Source organism: Erinaceus europaeus, chromosome 3, assembly GCF_950295315.1.
Source record: "Erinaceus europaeus chromosome 3, mEriEur2.1, whole genome shotgun sequence".
Lineage (NCBI taxonomy): Eukaryota > Metazoa > Chordata > Mammalia > Eulipotyphla > Erinaceidae > Erinaceus > Erinaceus europaeus.
The window spans coordinates 142,227,331-142,240,786 of NC_080164.1; the positions used below are offsets into that span (position 1 = coordinate 142,227,331).

The 13,456-nt window shown below is 40.9% G+C and overlaps 1 protein-coding gene across 1 annotated transcript in view; it reads right to left on the reverse strand.

Annotated features, from left to right (window-relative positions):
• Positions 1–11,840, reverse strand: part of SRP72 (signal recognition particle 72) — a 40,921-nt gene extending 29,081 nt beyond the window's left edge. The window contains exons 1-3 of the mRNA XM_007523855.3: positions 11,686–11,840; positions 8,915–9,035; positions 3,879–4,002 (exon numbers count right to left, since the gene is read on the reverse strand). Coding sequence (XP_007523917.1) covers positions 3,879–4,002; positions 8,915–9,035; positions 11,686–11,794 — 354 coding nt within the window. The 5' untranslated portion in view covers positions 11,795–11,840. The remainder of the gene's footprint in view (positions 1–3,878; positions 4,003–8,914; positions 9,036–11,685) is intronic.
• Between the last annotated feature and the right edge of the window lie 1,616 nt (positions 11,841–13,456).

Sequence of the window (13,456 nt, forward strand, 5' to 3'; positions counted from 1 at the left end):
ACTGGGGAATGTTATGCATGTACAAACTATTGTATTTACTGTTGAATGTAAAACATTAATTCCCTAATAAAGAAATGTTATGCATGTACAAACTATTGTATTTACTGTTGAATATAAAACATTAATTCTCCAATAAAGAAATAATAAAAAAAACTTAAGGAATCCAGAAAGAAGCTTTTGGATATCATCAGGCAATACAGTAAGGTGTCAGGCTACAAAATTAACATTCAAAAGTCAGTGGCATTCCTCTATGCAAACACTAAGTTAGAAGAAGTTGAAATCCAGAAATCAATTCCTTTTACTATAGCAACAAAAACAATAAAATATCTAGGAGTAAACCTAACCAAAGAAGTGAAAGACTTGTATACTGAAAATTATGAGTCATTACTCAAGGAAATTGAAAAAGACACAAAGAAATGGAAAGATATTCATGAGTTGGAAGAATTAATATCATCAAAATGAATATACTACCCAGAGCCTTATACAAATTTAATGCTATCCCCATCAAGATCCCAACCACATTTTTTTAGGAGAACAGAACAGATGCTACAAATGTTATCTGGAACCAGAAAAGACCTAGAATTGCCAAAACAATCTTGAGAAAAAAAAAAAAAAAACAGAACTGGAGGCATCACACTCCCAGATCTCAAATTGTATCATAGGGCCATTGTAATCAAAACTGCTTGGTACTGGAACATGAATAGACACACTGACCAGTGGAATAGAATTGAGAGCCCAGAAGTGAGCCCCCACACCTATGGACATCTAATCTTTGAAAAAAGTGCACAGCCTATTAAATGGGGAAACAGAGTCTCTTCAATAAATGGTGTTGGAAAAAATGGGTTGAAACATGCAGAAGAATGAAACTGAATCACTGTATTTCACCAAATACAAAAGTAAATTCCAGTTGGATCAAGGACTTGGATGTTAGACCACAAACTAACAGATACTTAGAGGAAAATATTGGCAGAACTCTTTTCCGCATAAATTTTAAAGACATCTTCAATGAAAAGAATCCAGTTATAAAGAAGACTAAAGCAAGCACACACCTATAGGACTACATCAAATTAAAAACCTTCTGCACAGCAAAAGAAAACACTACCCAAACCAAGAGACCCCTCAAAGAATGGAAGAAGATCTTTACATGCCATACATCAGACAAAAGGCTAATAACCAGAATATATAAAGAGTTTGCCAAACTCAACCACAAGAAAACAAATAACCCCATCCAAAAATGAGAAGACATGGACAAATAACCCCATCCAAAAATGAGAAGACATGGACAGAATGTTCACCATAGAAGAGATCCAAAAGGCCAAGAAACACATGAAAAAAATGTTCCAAGTCTTTGATTGTCAGAGAAATGCAAATAAAAACAATGAAATACCATCTCACTCCTGTGAAATGTCATATATCAGAAAAGGTAACAGCAACAAATGCTGGAGAGGTTGTGGGGTCAAAGGAACCCTCCTGTATTGCTGGTGGGAATGTAAATTGGCCCAACCTCTGTGGAGAACAGTCTAGAGAACGCTCAGAAGGCTAGAAACGGACCTACCCTATGATCCTGCAATTCCTCTCCTGGGAATATATCCTAAGGTACTGAACACACCCATCCAAAAAGATCTGTGTACACATATGTTCTTAGCAGCACAATTTGTAATAGCCTAAACCTGGAAACAACCCAGGTGTCCAACAACAGATGAGTGGCTAAGCAAGTTGTGGTATATATACACAATGGAATACTACTCAGCTACAAAAAATGGTGACTTCACTGTTTTCAGCCGATCTTGGATGGAGCTTGAAGAAATCATGTTAAGTGAAATAAGTCAGAAACAGAAGGATGACTATGGGATGATCTCACTCTCAGGCAGAAGGTGAAAAACAAGATCAGAAGAGAAAACACAAGTAGAATCTGAACTGGAATATTGCACCAAAGACTCTGGGGTGGGTGGTTGGGAGAATACAGGTTCAAAAAGGATGACAGAGGACCTAGTGGGGGTTGTATTGTTATATGGAAAACTGGAAAATGTTATGCATGTACAAACTATTATATTTACTGTCAAATGTAAAACATTAATTTTCCAATAAATAAATTAAAAATAAATATTAAAAAAACTCATTATTAAAAAAAATTACCCTATTTTACTTAAATCTGATTTACAATGATAAAAATTTCTCACAGTACAAAATAATAACAGAATTTTTAAGCCCTAGTAAATAGGGACAAAATTAAAGGTTAACAGGATTTATATTCAAGTCTGGAATATTAATCTATCTACTCCTTGGATAGATTAATTTTACTATGGTTGTCCTCAAGTCAGTAAGACTCTGTCTCTCCCTGAAAAAGCCAGTCTAGTGAAGCCTTCAATATGATCCTCCTACCTGCTCAAAAAACAACCCTGCCACACTGGGTAAATTTATTCATCCTGTATGATAGAAACTGCTTCTCATTATCAATAGAAAATTGCTAAAATTTACCCTAAACTCAATCTTCTTTATAGAATTATAAGCCACAGACTTGACCAAATCTTTCTTCAACCCATTAGTATTGTTAAATATGCACTACACCTCTGGGGAATATATATATTTAATATAAATTTATTTACCCCAAACCAAGATCTTAAATTTTTTTAAAAAAAATATTTATGTACTAGGTAGAGACAGACAAACTGAGATGGAAAAGGGGGAGATGTAGAGAAAAAGAGACATCTGCAGTACTGCTTCACCAGTTGTGAAGCTTGCCCCCTGCAGGTGGGAATCTGGGGCTTGAACCCAGGTCCTTGTGCACTGCAACATTTGCACCCAACCAGGGGTGCCATCAATTGGCCCCCATCTCTAAGCTTTTTTTAAAAAATTTTTAATAGTTCTTGTATTATCTTTATTTTTTGGATAGAGACAGACAGAAATTGAGAGAGAAGGGGATGATAGGGAGAGAGACAGAGAGACATCTGTAGCTCCACTTCACCACTTGCAAAGCATTCCCCCTGCAGGTGGGGACTGGGGGCTTGAACCCAGGTCTTTGTACATTGTAATATATGCACTCAACCAGGTGAGCCACCACCTGCCTCCCTCTTTAAGTTTTTTTTTTTTTTATTTATTTATTTTATTTATTTTTTTTATTTATTTATTCCCTTTTGTTGCCCTTGTTGTAGTTATTATTGATGTCGTCGTTGTTGAATAGGACAGAGAGAAATGGAGAGAGGAGGGGAAGACAGAGAGGAGGAGAGAAAGACAGACATCTGCAGACCTGCTTCACCGCCTGTGAAGCGACTCCCCTGCAGGTGGGGAGCCGGGGTTTGAACCGGGATCCTTATGCCGGTCCCTGCGCTTTGCGCCACCTGCGCTTAACCCGCTGCGCTACAGCCCGACTCCCCCTCTTTAAGTTTTTTAAGAGTTTTGCTAGCTCTAACATAACAGTTCTGTTTAATCTATATGCTTCTTTCAGTTTAGTCTATATGTTTCAATAACCTTTTAGCATCAGGTATTACGTGAATTTCAAATTCTTGACCATCATGATCTCCTTTTAATTTAGAATGAAGTATCAGCTTAAAACAAACAAACAAATACAATTCAGAAGTGTGTAAGTATAAAAAGCTCACTGGTCTGTATATCTTCCCAAGTAAAAGGCCCAAATTCCACAGGACTGTTATTAATTTTCAAATTATTCTAAGAAATCGATTTGTTCACAAAACATTACATATGCAACCACTGTAGGAAGATAAATAAAAGAGGGAATATGTTCAAACCTCATGAACTGGTTTGGTGGCAAATTTTATGGAGCATCAGGATGGGCTGGGGTTCCTTATCCCTGCTCCTTGCTAAAAGTAGTCATGCTCACTCAGGATAACTGTCAACAGGTATTTTAAAGCAGTAATTACCACTTGTCCATATAGCTCCTTTAGTTTGTCGGTCTGTTGGTTGGCACTTTCTATTGTCTTCAAGGCATTCTCAATTCTGTTCAGTCTGTATTCACAATATGCCTTTTCAAAAGAAAGAGAGCTACTGAAAAAGGAAAACAAAATACGTAATTATTAATTATGCTGTGGAGTCCCACACTGTATGCCAGACACTGCTCTATGCACCTGACATACAGACACACCCCATGGACATTGCTGGCTCAATACCAGACCATCACAATAAAGTGAATATTGTAATCAAGCAAGTCACTGAACTTTCTGGTTTCTCAGTACAAATAAAATTTATATTCATACTATACTGTAGTCTTTTAAGTGTATGGTGGAATTACGCCTAAGAAAGCAATGTAAATACACCGTTAAAAAAATCTTTGTTTAAAAAAAATGCTAGCCAATATCTGTGTCTTAAGAGTTTCAACATAGGGGAGCAGGTGAAATAAGTCCCCTGGATGCAAAGTGTGCTGCTTTGCTATGTTATGTGTAAGACCCAGGTTTGAGCCTGGCCTTCACTGCACTGCGGGAAGCTTTGGAGCTGTGGTCTCCCTCTCTAAAAAGAAAGAAAGAAAGAAAGAAAGAAAGAAAGAAAGAAAGAAAGAAAGAAAGAAAGGGAGGGAGAGAGAGAGAAAGAAAGAAAGGAAGGAAGGAAGGAAGAAGGAGACACATTTTTTTCCTGCTAGACTGTCTTGCCTTTATGTTGATGATGATGGCTAACTACAGTGGTGACTGCTAAGGGTTGGGATTGCTGTGGCACTTAAGCTCAGATAGTAGTAAAGTTTATTGTTACCAACTGGGCCCTCCTTTCACTAAATAAATAAATAAATAAAATTCTCTGCAGCACGTGATGCTTTTTTAAAAAAATATATATTTATTTTCCCTTTTGTTGCCCTTGTTTTCTTTTTTTTTTATTGTTGTAGTTATTATTATTGCTGTTGTTGTCATCATTGTGGGATAGGACAGAGAGAAATGGAGAGAGGAGGGGAAGACAGAGAGGGGGAGAGAAAGACAGACACCTGCAGACCTGCTTCACTGCTTGTGAAGCGACTCCCCAGCAGGTGGGGAGCCGGGGGCTCTAACCAAGATCCTTACAATAGTCCTTGAGCTTTGCACCATGTGCACTTAACCCACGGCGCTACCTCCCGACTCCTGAACGCCCATGTGATGCTTTTTGTTAGATTTTTAAAATTATTTATTGGATATGACATAGACAGAAACTGAGAGGGGAGTGGGAGATAGAGAGACACCTAGGGGCTGGGTAGTGGTGCACCCAGTTGAGTGCACATGTTACAATGTCCAAGGACCCAGGTTCAAGCCCCCTGTCCCTACCTACAGGGGGAAAGCTTTTCAAGTGATAAAGCAGTATTGCAGGTGTCTCTCCCTCTCTATCACCCCTTTTCCCCTAGATTTCTGGCTGTCTCTATCCAATAAATAAAAATAAAGATAATTGAAAAATTAAGAGAGAGAGACTGAGACCTGTAGCACTGCTTCACCACTTGCAAAGCTTCCCTCCTGAAGGTGGAGACCAGTGGCATGAACCCAGGTCCTCTACAAGGTAATGTGTGTGCTTAACTGGGTGAGTCACTGCCTAGATAATCAAGAATACTCTCAATAGTATCTAGAATGGTGAGTCTTTTTTAAGCTTTCAACTGTGCCATAATCCATCAGAGGAAGTACTATTTATTTATATTTATTCTTAAATGATTTTCTTTTCTTTTTAAATTTTTTTTATATTACAGAATGACATGTCAACAGGGGTTTGAATCCACACCATTCCCATCACCAGAGTTCTGAATCTTCACTCTCCCCACTGCAATCCACCACAGTTCCCCTAAAGTTTTAGACATGGGCCAACCATCTTCTCTACAACTATCTGTCCACATTTATATATAGTTGCCCCTTCTTTTTCTGATTCATTCCTCTCTTTCCCTCTAAGCCACTCGTGACATCATAACTACTTCCATATGTCCCTCTCCTTTTCCTTCTGGGTGCTGATGGAGCTGGAGTGCAGAGTCCCCTTATCTTGATCCTATCACTTCAAGGTATGGACCAAGGTTGTTTATGGGGGAAAGTACTATTTATAACAGTTATAACCTTTACAGGTCTTCAGTAGAAAGACCTGAAAATTGAAACTGCTCCCTTCCTTGACCCATGAGCTACAAATGAATGCTACGTTAATAGACACAAAACATATATTTCCTGTACGTCTCTAGAGTTCTTAGGTGAACAGGTATACCATCAATGAGTGTGAGTGTATATATGTGTATATATATTCTTTTAAAATTATTTTTAATTTTTATTTTTAACCAGAGCACTGTTCAGCTTTGGCTTATGGGGAGGGGGAGAGATTGAATCTGGGATTTGGAGCCTCAGGCATGAGAGTCTGTTTGCATAACCATTAGGCTATCTAGCCTCCGCCACCAACCCCCACCTTTTAAATATATACACACACACACCACAGCACCAAAGCTTCCTTCAGTGCAGTCTGGGCCAGACTGAAGCCTGGGTTATGCACATGGCAAAGCAACACAATATCGAAGTGAGCTATTTTGCCAGCCAGAGTAGTTATATTTTTAAAACAAACTTTCATCTGAGCAGGTGTCAGCAGTGGACTTAAGCTATTCAGTAAACCATGTTATAAACAAATGTGCTGCCATCTGTCTTGGTTGTTCTATTAATGGAGCGCAGGCAGAGTGGATTTAGCAAATTCTCAAGGGCCACAGATTTCTGGAGTTGGAAACAACCACAAACTTCAACTTACCTTACAACATGCATTAGCACCCAAAGTGAAAGTCAACTTGCCTTCAAAATTTGAAGTAAGGACTGGCTTTTTTCCTCTAGCTATGAAAGCCCTACATGTCATCTTCTTCCCAAGGCGGTTCCGTCTACACCAATAACCTGCTATTGAATGCAGCAACCTTCAACAATGACCTTAGCCAGATCTTTTGGTTAACATGTGGCAGCTTTAACATCAGCACTTGCTACTACACATTGCACTTTAATGTTATTAAAAGGGCTTCTTCCCTTAAACCTCATGAATCAGTCTGTTAGTTTCAAAGTTCTCAGCTCCCTCACTCTTTCAGACTTCACAAAACTGAAGACTTACGACCTTTCTCTAAATTAGACTTTGGCATAAGTCTAATTGTGGCTGGTTTGAGCATTTATCCAAACCACCAAAACTTTCTCCTTATCAACAAGGTGTGTATGGGTATGTGTTCACTTTTAATTCCCTTCAATTACTTTTCTTTTGCATTCACAAATTATGGTTAATTGTTTAGACCTAGCTTCTGACCTATCTTGGCTTTAGATATGAACTCATTACCCTAAAAAATTTCTAGCCATTTTTTTAGACTTAAACAAATATATTTATTTATTTACTACCTTTTTGTTGCCCTTGTTGTTTTTATTATTGTTGTAGTTATTGATGTCATTGTTGGATAGGACAGAGAGAAATGGAGAGAGGAGGGGAAGACAGAGAGGGGGGGGAGAAAGATAAGACACATGCAGACCTGCTTCACCGCCTGTGAAACGACTCCCCTGCAGGTGGGGAGCCGGACTCGAACCAGGATTCTCACATTGATCCTTGCGCTTTGCGCCACATGCGCTTAACCCGCGCTAACACCTGACTCCCAACTTCTAGCTTTTAAGGTGAGAGACATGGGCACTTGAACACCTAGGTCACTGCAGGGTTACTAATTGGTCTAATTTCAATATTGTTGTGTTTTAAGAAACAGAGGAGGCCAGAAGAGAAAAACCTGGTCCCTGGAATAGTCAGAAAATACATAACATTAATCAGTTAAATTTGTGATATCATAATATGCAGTTTACCATGCTCTAGAACAAAAATAGTAATAACAAAAATTACTGATCATAAATCACAGCTATACTAACAGAAAAGCCTGAAATACTGGGGGAATAACTAATAGGTGGCAAGAGACACAAAGGAGATGTCACGAGAAGAAAGGAGTTGAAAGACTTGCTGGTCATAGGGTTATGACAAACCGTAAGTGTGTAAAACAATTAAAGCACAATACAGTAAGACAAGGCAAAATAGTTCACTTGGATAATGCTCTGCCTTGCCATGTATGCAGCCCAGGTTTGAGACTGGCCCCACCCTACTGAAGGAAGTTTTAGTGCTATGGTGTCTGATTGCCCCCAACCACCATCCCTTTTCAATCTGAAAAAGTGAGCCTGGACCCATCAAGTCCCAGAGATGGTGGGGGGCAGGGGAGGGGGGAAGAGAAATGATTATCAAGTATAGATCTTAAAAACAAACAAACATAGTACACATATCTAAATAACTGATAAACACTCTTATATACATAGTTTTAAAAATTCATCCCTGGGAGGCGGCAGAGTAAAGTGTGGGACTCTATAAAGTATGAGGTCCTGAGCTCACTCCCCAGCAGAGCATGGGCCAGAGTGATGTTTTGGTTTTCTCTTTGCCTCTCTGCCATATATACATATGAAGAAAATGGGGAGCCAGGTGGTGGCACAGTGGGTTAAGCACACATGGCGCCAAACGCAAGGGCCAGCATTATTAAGGATCCCGGTTCAAGCCCCCGGCTCCCCACCTGCAGGGGAGTTGCATCACAGGCGGTGAAGCAGGTCTGCAGGTGTCTATCTTTCTCTCCCCCTCTCTGTCTTCCCCTCCTCTCTCCATTTCTCTCTGTCCTATCCAACAACAATGACAGCAATAACAACAATAACAACGACAATAAACAAGGGCTACAAAAGTGGAAAAAAAATTAAAAGAAAAAAGAAAATGGTGGTGGTGGGGGGAGAGAACATTAATGGCCTGGGGTAGAGAGCATAATGGTTATGCAAACAGACTCTCATGCCTGAAGCTCTGAAGTCCCAGGTTCAATCCCCCACACTACCATAAACCAGAGCTGAGTAGTGCTCTGGTTAAAAAAAAAAAAAAGTCACTAAGCAGTGATCACAGAACTATATAAATGATTATAATTATGGTAAATGAGCGTCTCATAACTAACAGAATCACTTACTTGGCTAATACTTTGGTGTGAGTATTGATAACATTCAAGGCTTCCTTGAAACTTCCATTCTGGATAAGGCATACAACTTTACAGTGTAGGGCAGTCACATCATCTTTGTTGATCTGCAGTACTAGGGAACAATTATAGGAAAACAATTTTAAAAGTTATTTCCTTTCCACATTTTTAGTAGTTTCCCACCCTCTGGCTCCAGGAAGCTGTATTTCCAATTACAATGTAGCAGAAGTGATCAATCAACTGTTATAATAGTTGCCTTTCATTGTTAAACTATGGTGTTGGGTTCCCATGCTGCTGAGTAGACGTCCTGGCCCAATTTTTACTCTAAATGTATTTTTAAGATAAATCTTGAGACCAAAGCACCTTTTCCCACCATCTGTGGATAGCCAGTCATTAGTCTTTGGTATTCTCATATGGTGGTGACGGCAGGGAAAATCTATCAAACCCAAGACCCCATTCCTGGAACACATGCATTCCACCCATATGCCATCACCTAGACATCAATCTTTTTTTAAATATCAAATGAGTAACAATAAGATTTTTTCAACAAGACTGATTCCCAAGACACAAGTAAGATGAATAAATGAAGAAAAGCTGGTTTGACATTTACTTTTTGGGATATATGCTACATTGAACACATTTTATTATGGGGGTGGGAGGAGACCGAAAATTTGAAAAGCAAATAACTCAGATTTAAATATAAGCTTGTCATGGTCTGGGAGGTGGCGCAGTGATCAAGCTTTGGACTCTCAAGCATGAGGTCCCGAGTTCGATCCCCAGCAGCACATGTGCCAGAGTGATGATGTCTGGTTCTTTCTCTCTCCTCCTATCTTTCTCATAAATAAATAAAATCTAAAAAAATAAATACAAGCTTGTCATTAAATGCTTTTAGGTTTCTGACTGATCTGTAACCAAGAATGAAGGTATTATCTATTTTACTGTCTATTTTACAAGTTCATTATTAAGAAGAGCCAATGAGATTATCTTGGGGGGGGGGACCCTCATAAGCTGTATAGCATACAAACACAATCTTGTTAGCAATTACTTTCAAAAACCCTCTTTTCATTCAAGATAGACTCATACAAGTACAAGGAAGGACACAGGAGAAGACTGTCTCAATGCTAAACAGCTGTTAGGTGTCCAAAAGAACAAGTTCATTCCCCTTATTCCTGAGCTACCACTGAAACTTAATTCTTTGCAAGAGTCAAATTTTTACTAATTAGGAAAACACCCAGGAGGTGATGCAGTGGATAATGTGTGACCTCAAGCATGAGGTCCTCACTTCAATCCCTGGCATTCCATATGCCAGAATATCCTTCTCAATTCCTGTCTGTATTCAAAATAAATAAAGGTATTTAAAAGATACACATAACATTTAAAAATATATAGGTATGGTGATAGTAAAAAAAGAAAAGAAGAAGAAGAAGAAGAAGAAGAAGAAGAAGAAGAAGAAGAAGAAGAAGAAGAAGAAGAATGAGAAAAAGCTGACAGTCCCCACTGATTAAATAAATCCGGCAGAATACTACGTTGCTTCTGAATAATACTGGTTGCAGGGCTAGTGAAAACTAGTGCAAAAGAAGTTTAAGGATCAAATAATTCTAATTGGTCAATTATTTCAATATTTGAAATGCAAAAATACACTGTGGGTACAATTCATACTAACCCAGCAATAGATTGTTGAAAATTCTTTTTTTTTTTTACTCTTTATTTATTGGATAGAGACAGCCAGAATTGAGAGGAAGGGGGATATACAGGGGAGAGAGTGGGGGAGGGAGAGGGACCTGCAATACCACTTCACCACCTGTGAAGCTCCCCCACCCCCTGCAGGTGGGGACTGGGGGTTTGAAACTGGGTCCTTGAGCACTGTAACATGTATGCTCAACCAGTGCGCCACCACACGGCCCCTGGAAATTCTTTTAAGTCTTTTTATGTTCCTGACACACCACGCATGCATGTCATAATTGCTGTCAGTAATCAAGCCGCTGTCCTGGCAACAGCATTTTCCCTAATTTAACAAATACAGCAATTAAAGAGCATTAAAAACCACGGCCTCTTTACAGTCACACGGTGAGAAACTAAAGAATGAATGAACCTCGTACTGATGACGGTTTATTAGAAATTATTAATAACTGGCAAACAAAATAGCAAAGCAAACTTTTCTCCCTACATTATTTTCAGTGTCGGTGTTCAACACACTCAGGCTCTCGTACAGCGATACTGCTGAGAGGCTGTCAGTGGGAATGCCAGGCCTGACATTCACATCCCACTCCTCCCTCTTCGCTGAACCTGTCCAGGCTCCACCTAGTCAGTGCACCAGCTCTCCATGACGTGTCCCAGGCAGGGTCCTTCCTTCCCCCACTCCTCACCCCATGACGACCCAAGAAAACAAGCTCCTTCAGCAATAGTCTCGAAGACGGCGCTAAAAATAAGAAGGAAAGGGGGATCTGCGGCATATCTAGGAAACGAGGCGTGAAAATGGAGCTTTCGGCTACAGCTACGAAAGCAGTTTCGAAAACTCGATGGGTGTTGCGGTCTCTTTAAATCCCTCCTCGCTCATCGCGAACAGGGGGAAGTACACGTGGCTCTGGGTACGTGGGAACCCGGGGCGGCCGGAGCCCGGAGGGGCCGCGACCAGCGCCCTCCGCGCGCGGAGGCCTGAGCGTCGGCTGGCAGGGTCTCTCCACCCCCAGCCTACCTGGAGGTGGTCGCGCGCACCGGAAGGAGGCCACTACCTCCCGCCAGCCCCGGCTCGCCAGGACACTTACTCTTGTTGACTGTTTTGAGAGCGCGCGTGAAGTCGCCGTTTTGGCCATAGCGGTTCACTTCACTCCAGAGTGCAGGCACCGAAACGCCCCCGCCGCCACCGCTCGCCATCTTGCAGGAGAAGCGGGGAGGGGCGGGGTGACCTCTGCCCCGGAAGAGGACCTCGCAGCTGGCCAGAAGGAAGCCGGCCGGTGGTTGCTAGGTGTTTTGGCGTCGGCCTGCTCTCGCTTTCGGGGACCGTAATCTTCCCTGCTCTTAGAAATTTAAGAGGGTAGATGGATTTCTCCGAAGCTGGTGTGGAGGAACGAGGCATTGCATTCTGGGAGAGGGTTGGGAAGGGGTTCACCAGATAGTTTGGACTTAAAACCGCGTTCGTTTCCGGGGTGACCGATGCGGGCGAAGCTGCGTCCGGGTCTCGAGGCGGAGCTGGGACACGGTCTCCAGGCGATAAACAGCGGGTCTGTGGGAGGATGAAAGAACCCCTACTAGAAAGCGTACGAACTCATTTGATGCTGAGCCCAAGGAGGAAAACAAAGGGTGAAGGAGAGCGATGCGTTTCTTGCTTGAGGAAAATTCAGATGCACGGGATTTTGGCATTTGAGAGGATCTTAAAATGATCAGGAAAGCCGAAGTCCGGAGTCAAGTTGAGACAGGGCAGTGGACAGGTGGAAAGGCACAGGAGCAAGTCTCCAGGTGCAAAACACCGTTGGGCAAACCCTTCTTTGGCGGCTAGTTGAGACACCCTGGCCAGTAAAGTAGAACAGGGATTGTTCTGGGGTGAGAACACCCAGAGTCAGCTCCTAGCCATGAGTCTGTGAATTAACTCCTTTGTTACAGTGAGTATTCAAGTAATACCTAGATAGGAGGGGTTTAGTGGTTATAAACCTTAAATGTGAGAACACTACCTTCTGAGTACTCTTGATGTCCTTTTATTGAACTTCTTAATCTGTATCTTTTTTTTTTTTTTTTTTTTTGCCTTCAGGGTTATTGCTGGAGCTCAGTGCCTGCACTACGAATCCACTGCTCCTTGGAGGCCATTTCCCCCCTTGTTTATCGTTATTGTTGTTATTGCTGTCATGATGTTGGACACTAAACTTAATGCTTGCAACTCCAGTGTTCTACTTGCTGCAGAAGCAGAAACTACCAGGCTATTTAAAAAAAACAAAACAAACAAAAAAAACCCCTGCATTTCTTTCTATCCTTTTATCCTTTCCCTCTCCAGGTTGCCCAACAGCACATTTGAAGGTCCTCAAAGAGTTGAGCATGTTTTACTTACTGCTACCTCATTCTGGAAAACTATTTCCCTGTATCTTTGCCAAGCTTACTCATAAACCTTTCATCTTTACCACTCTCACCTTATTTGTCCTGTGCAGTTTAATTCACAAGTTTGATCTCTGTTATCACATATGCTAGAACTGAGCAGTGCTATGTTCTCTCATAAGAAAAAAAAAAAATCTTAGCGTACCTGGTTAAGCGCTCACATTATGGGTACAAACCCCTGGTCCCCACCTTCAGGAGGAAAGCTTCACAAGTGGTGAAGCAGGGATGCAGGTGTCTGTCTCTATCTCTCTTCTCCATTTCTGTCTGCTGCTATCCAATAATAAATATATTTGAAAATTAAAAAAAAAAAAAACCTTGGGACCATAAAGTGATGCAGTGAGTGGGGTACTAGAGTTAGAAGCTGAGTTCAATCCCTGACTCACATGCACTGGTTCTCTTTACCGGTTTTGCTTTAATAAATCTGCGTAATTTACTTTTCAAGATTTATTAATG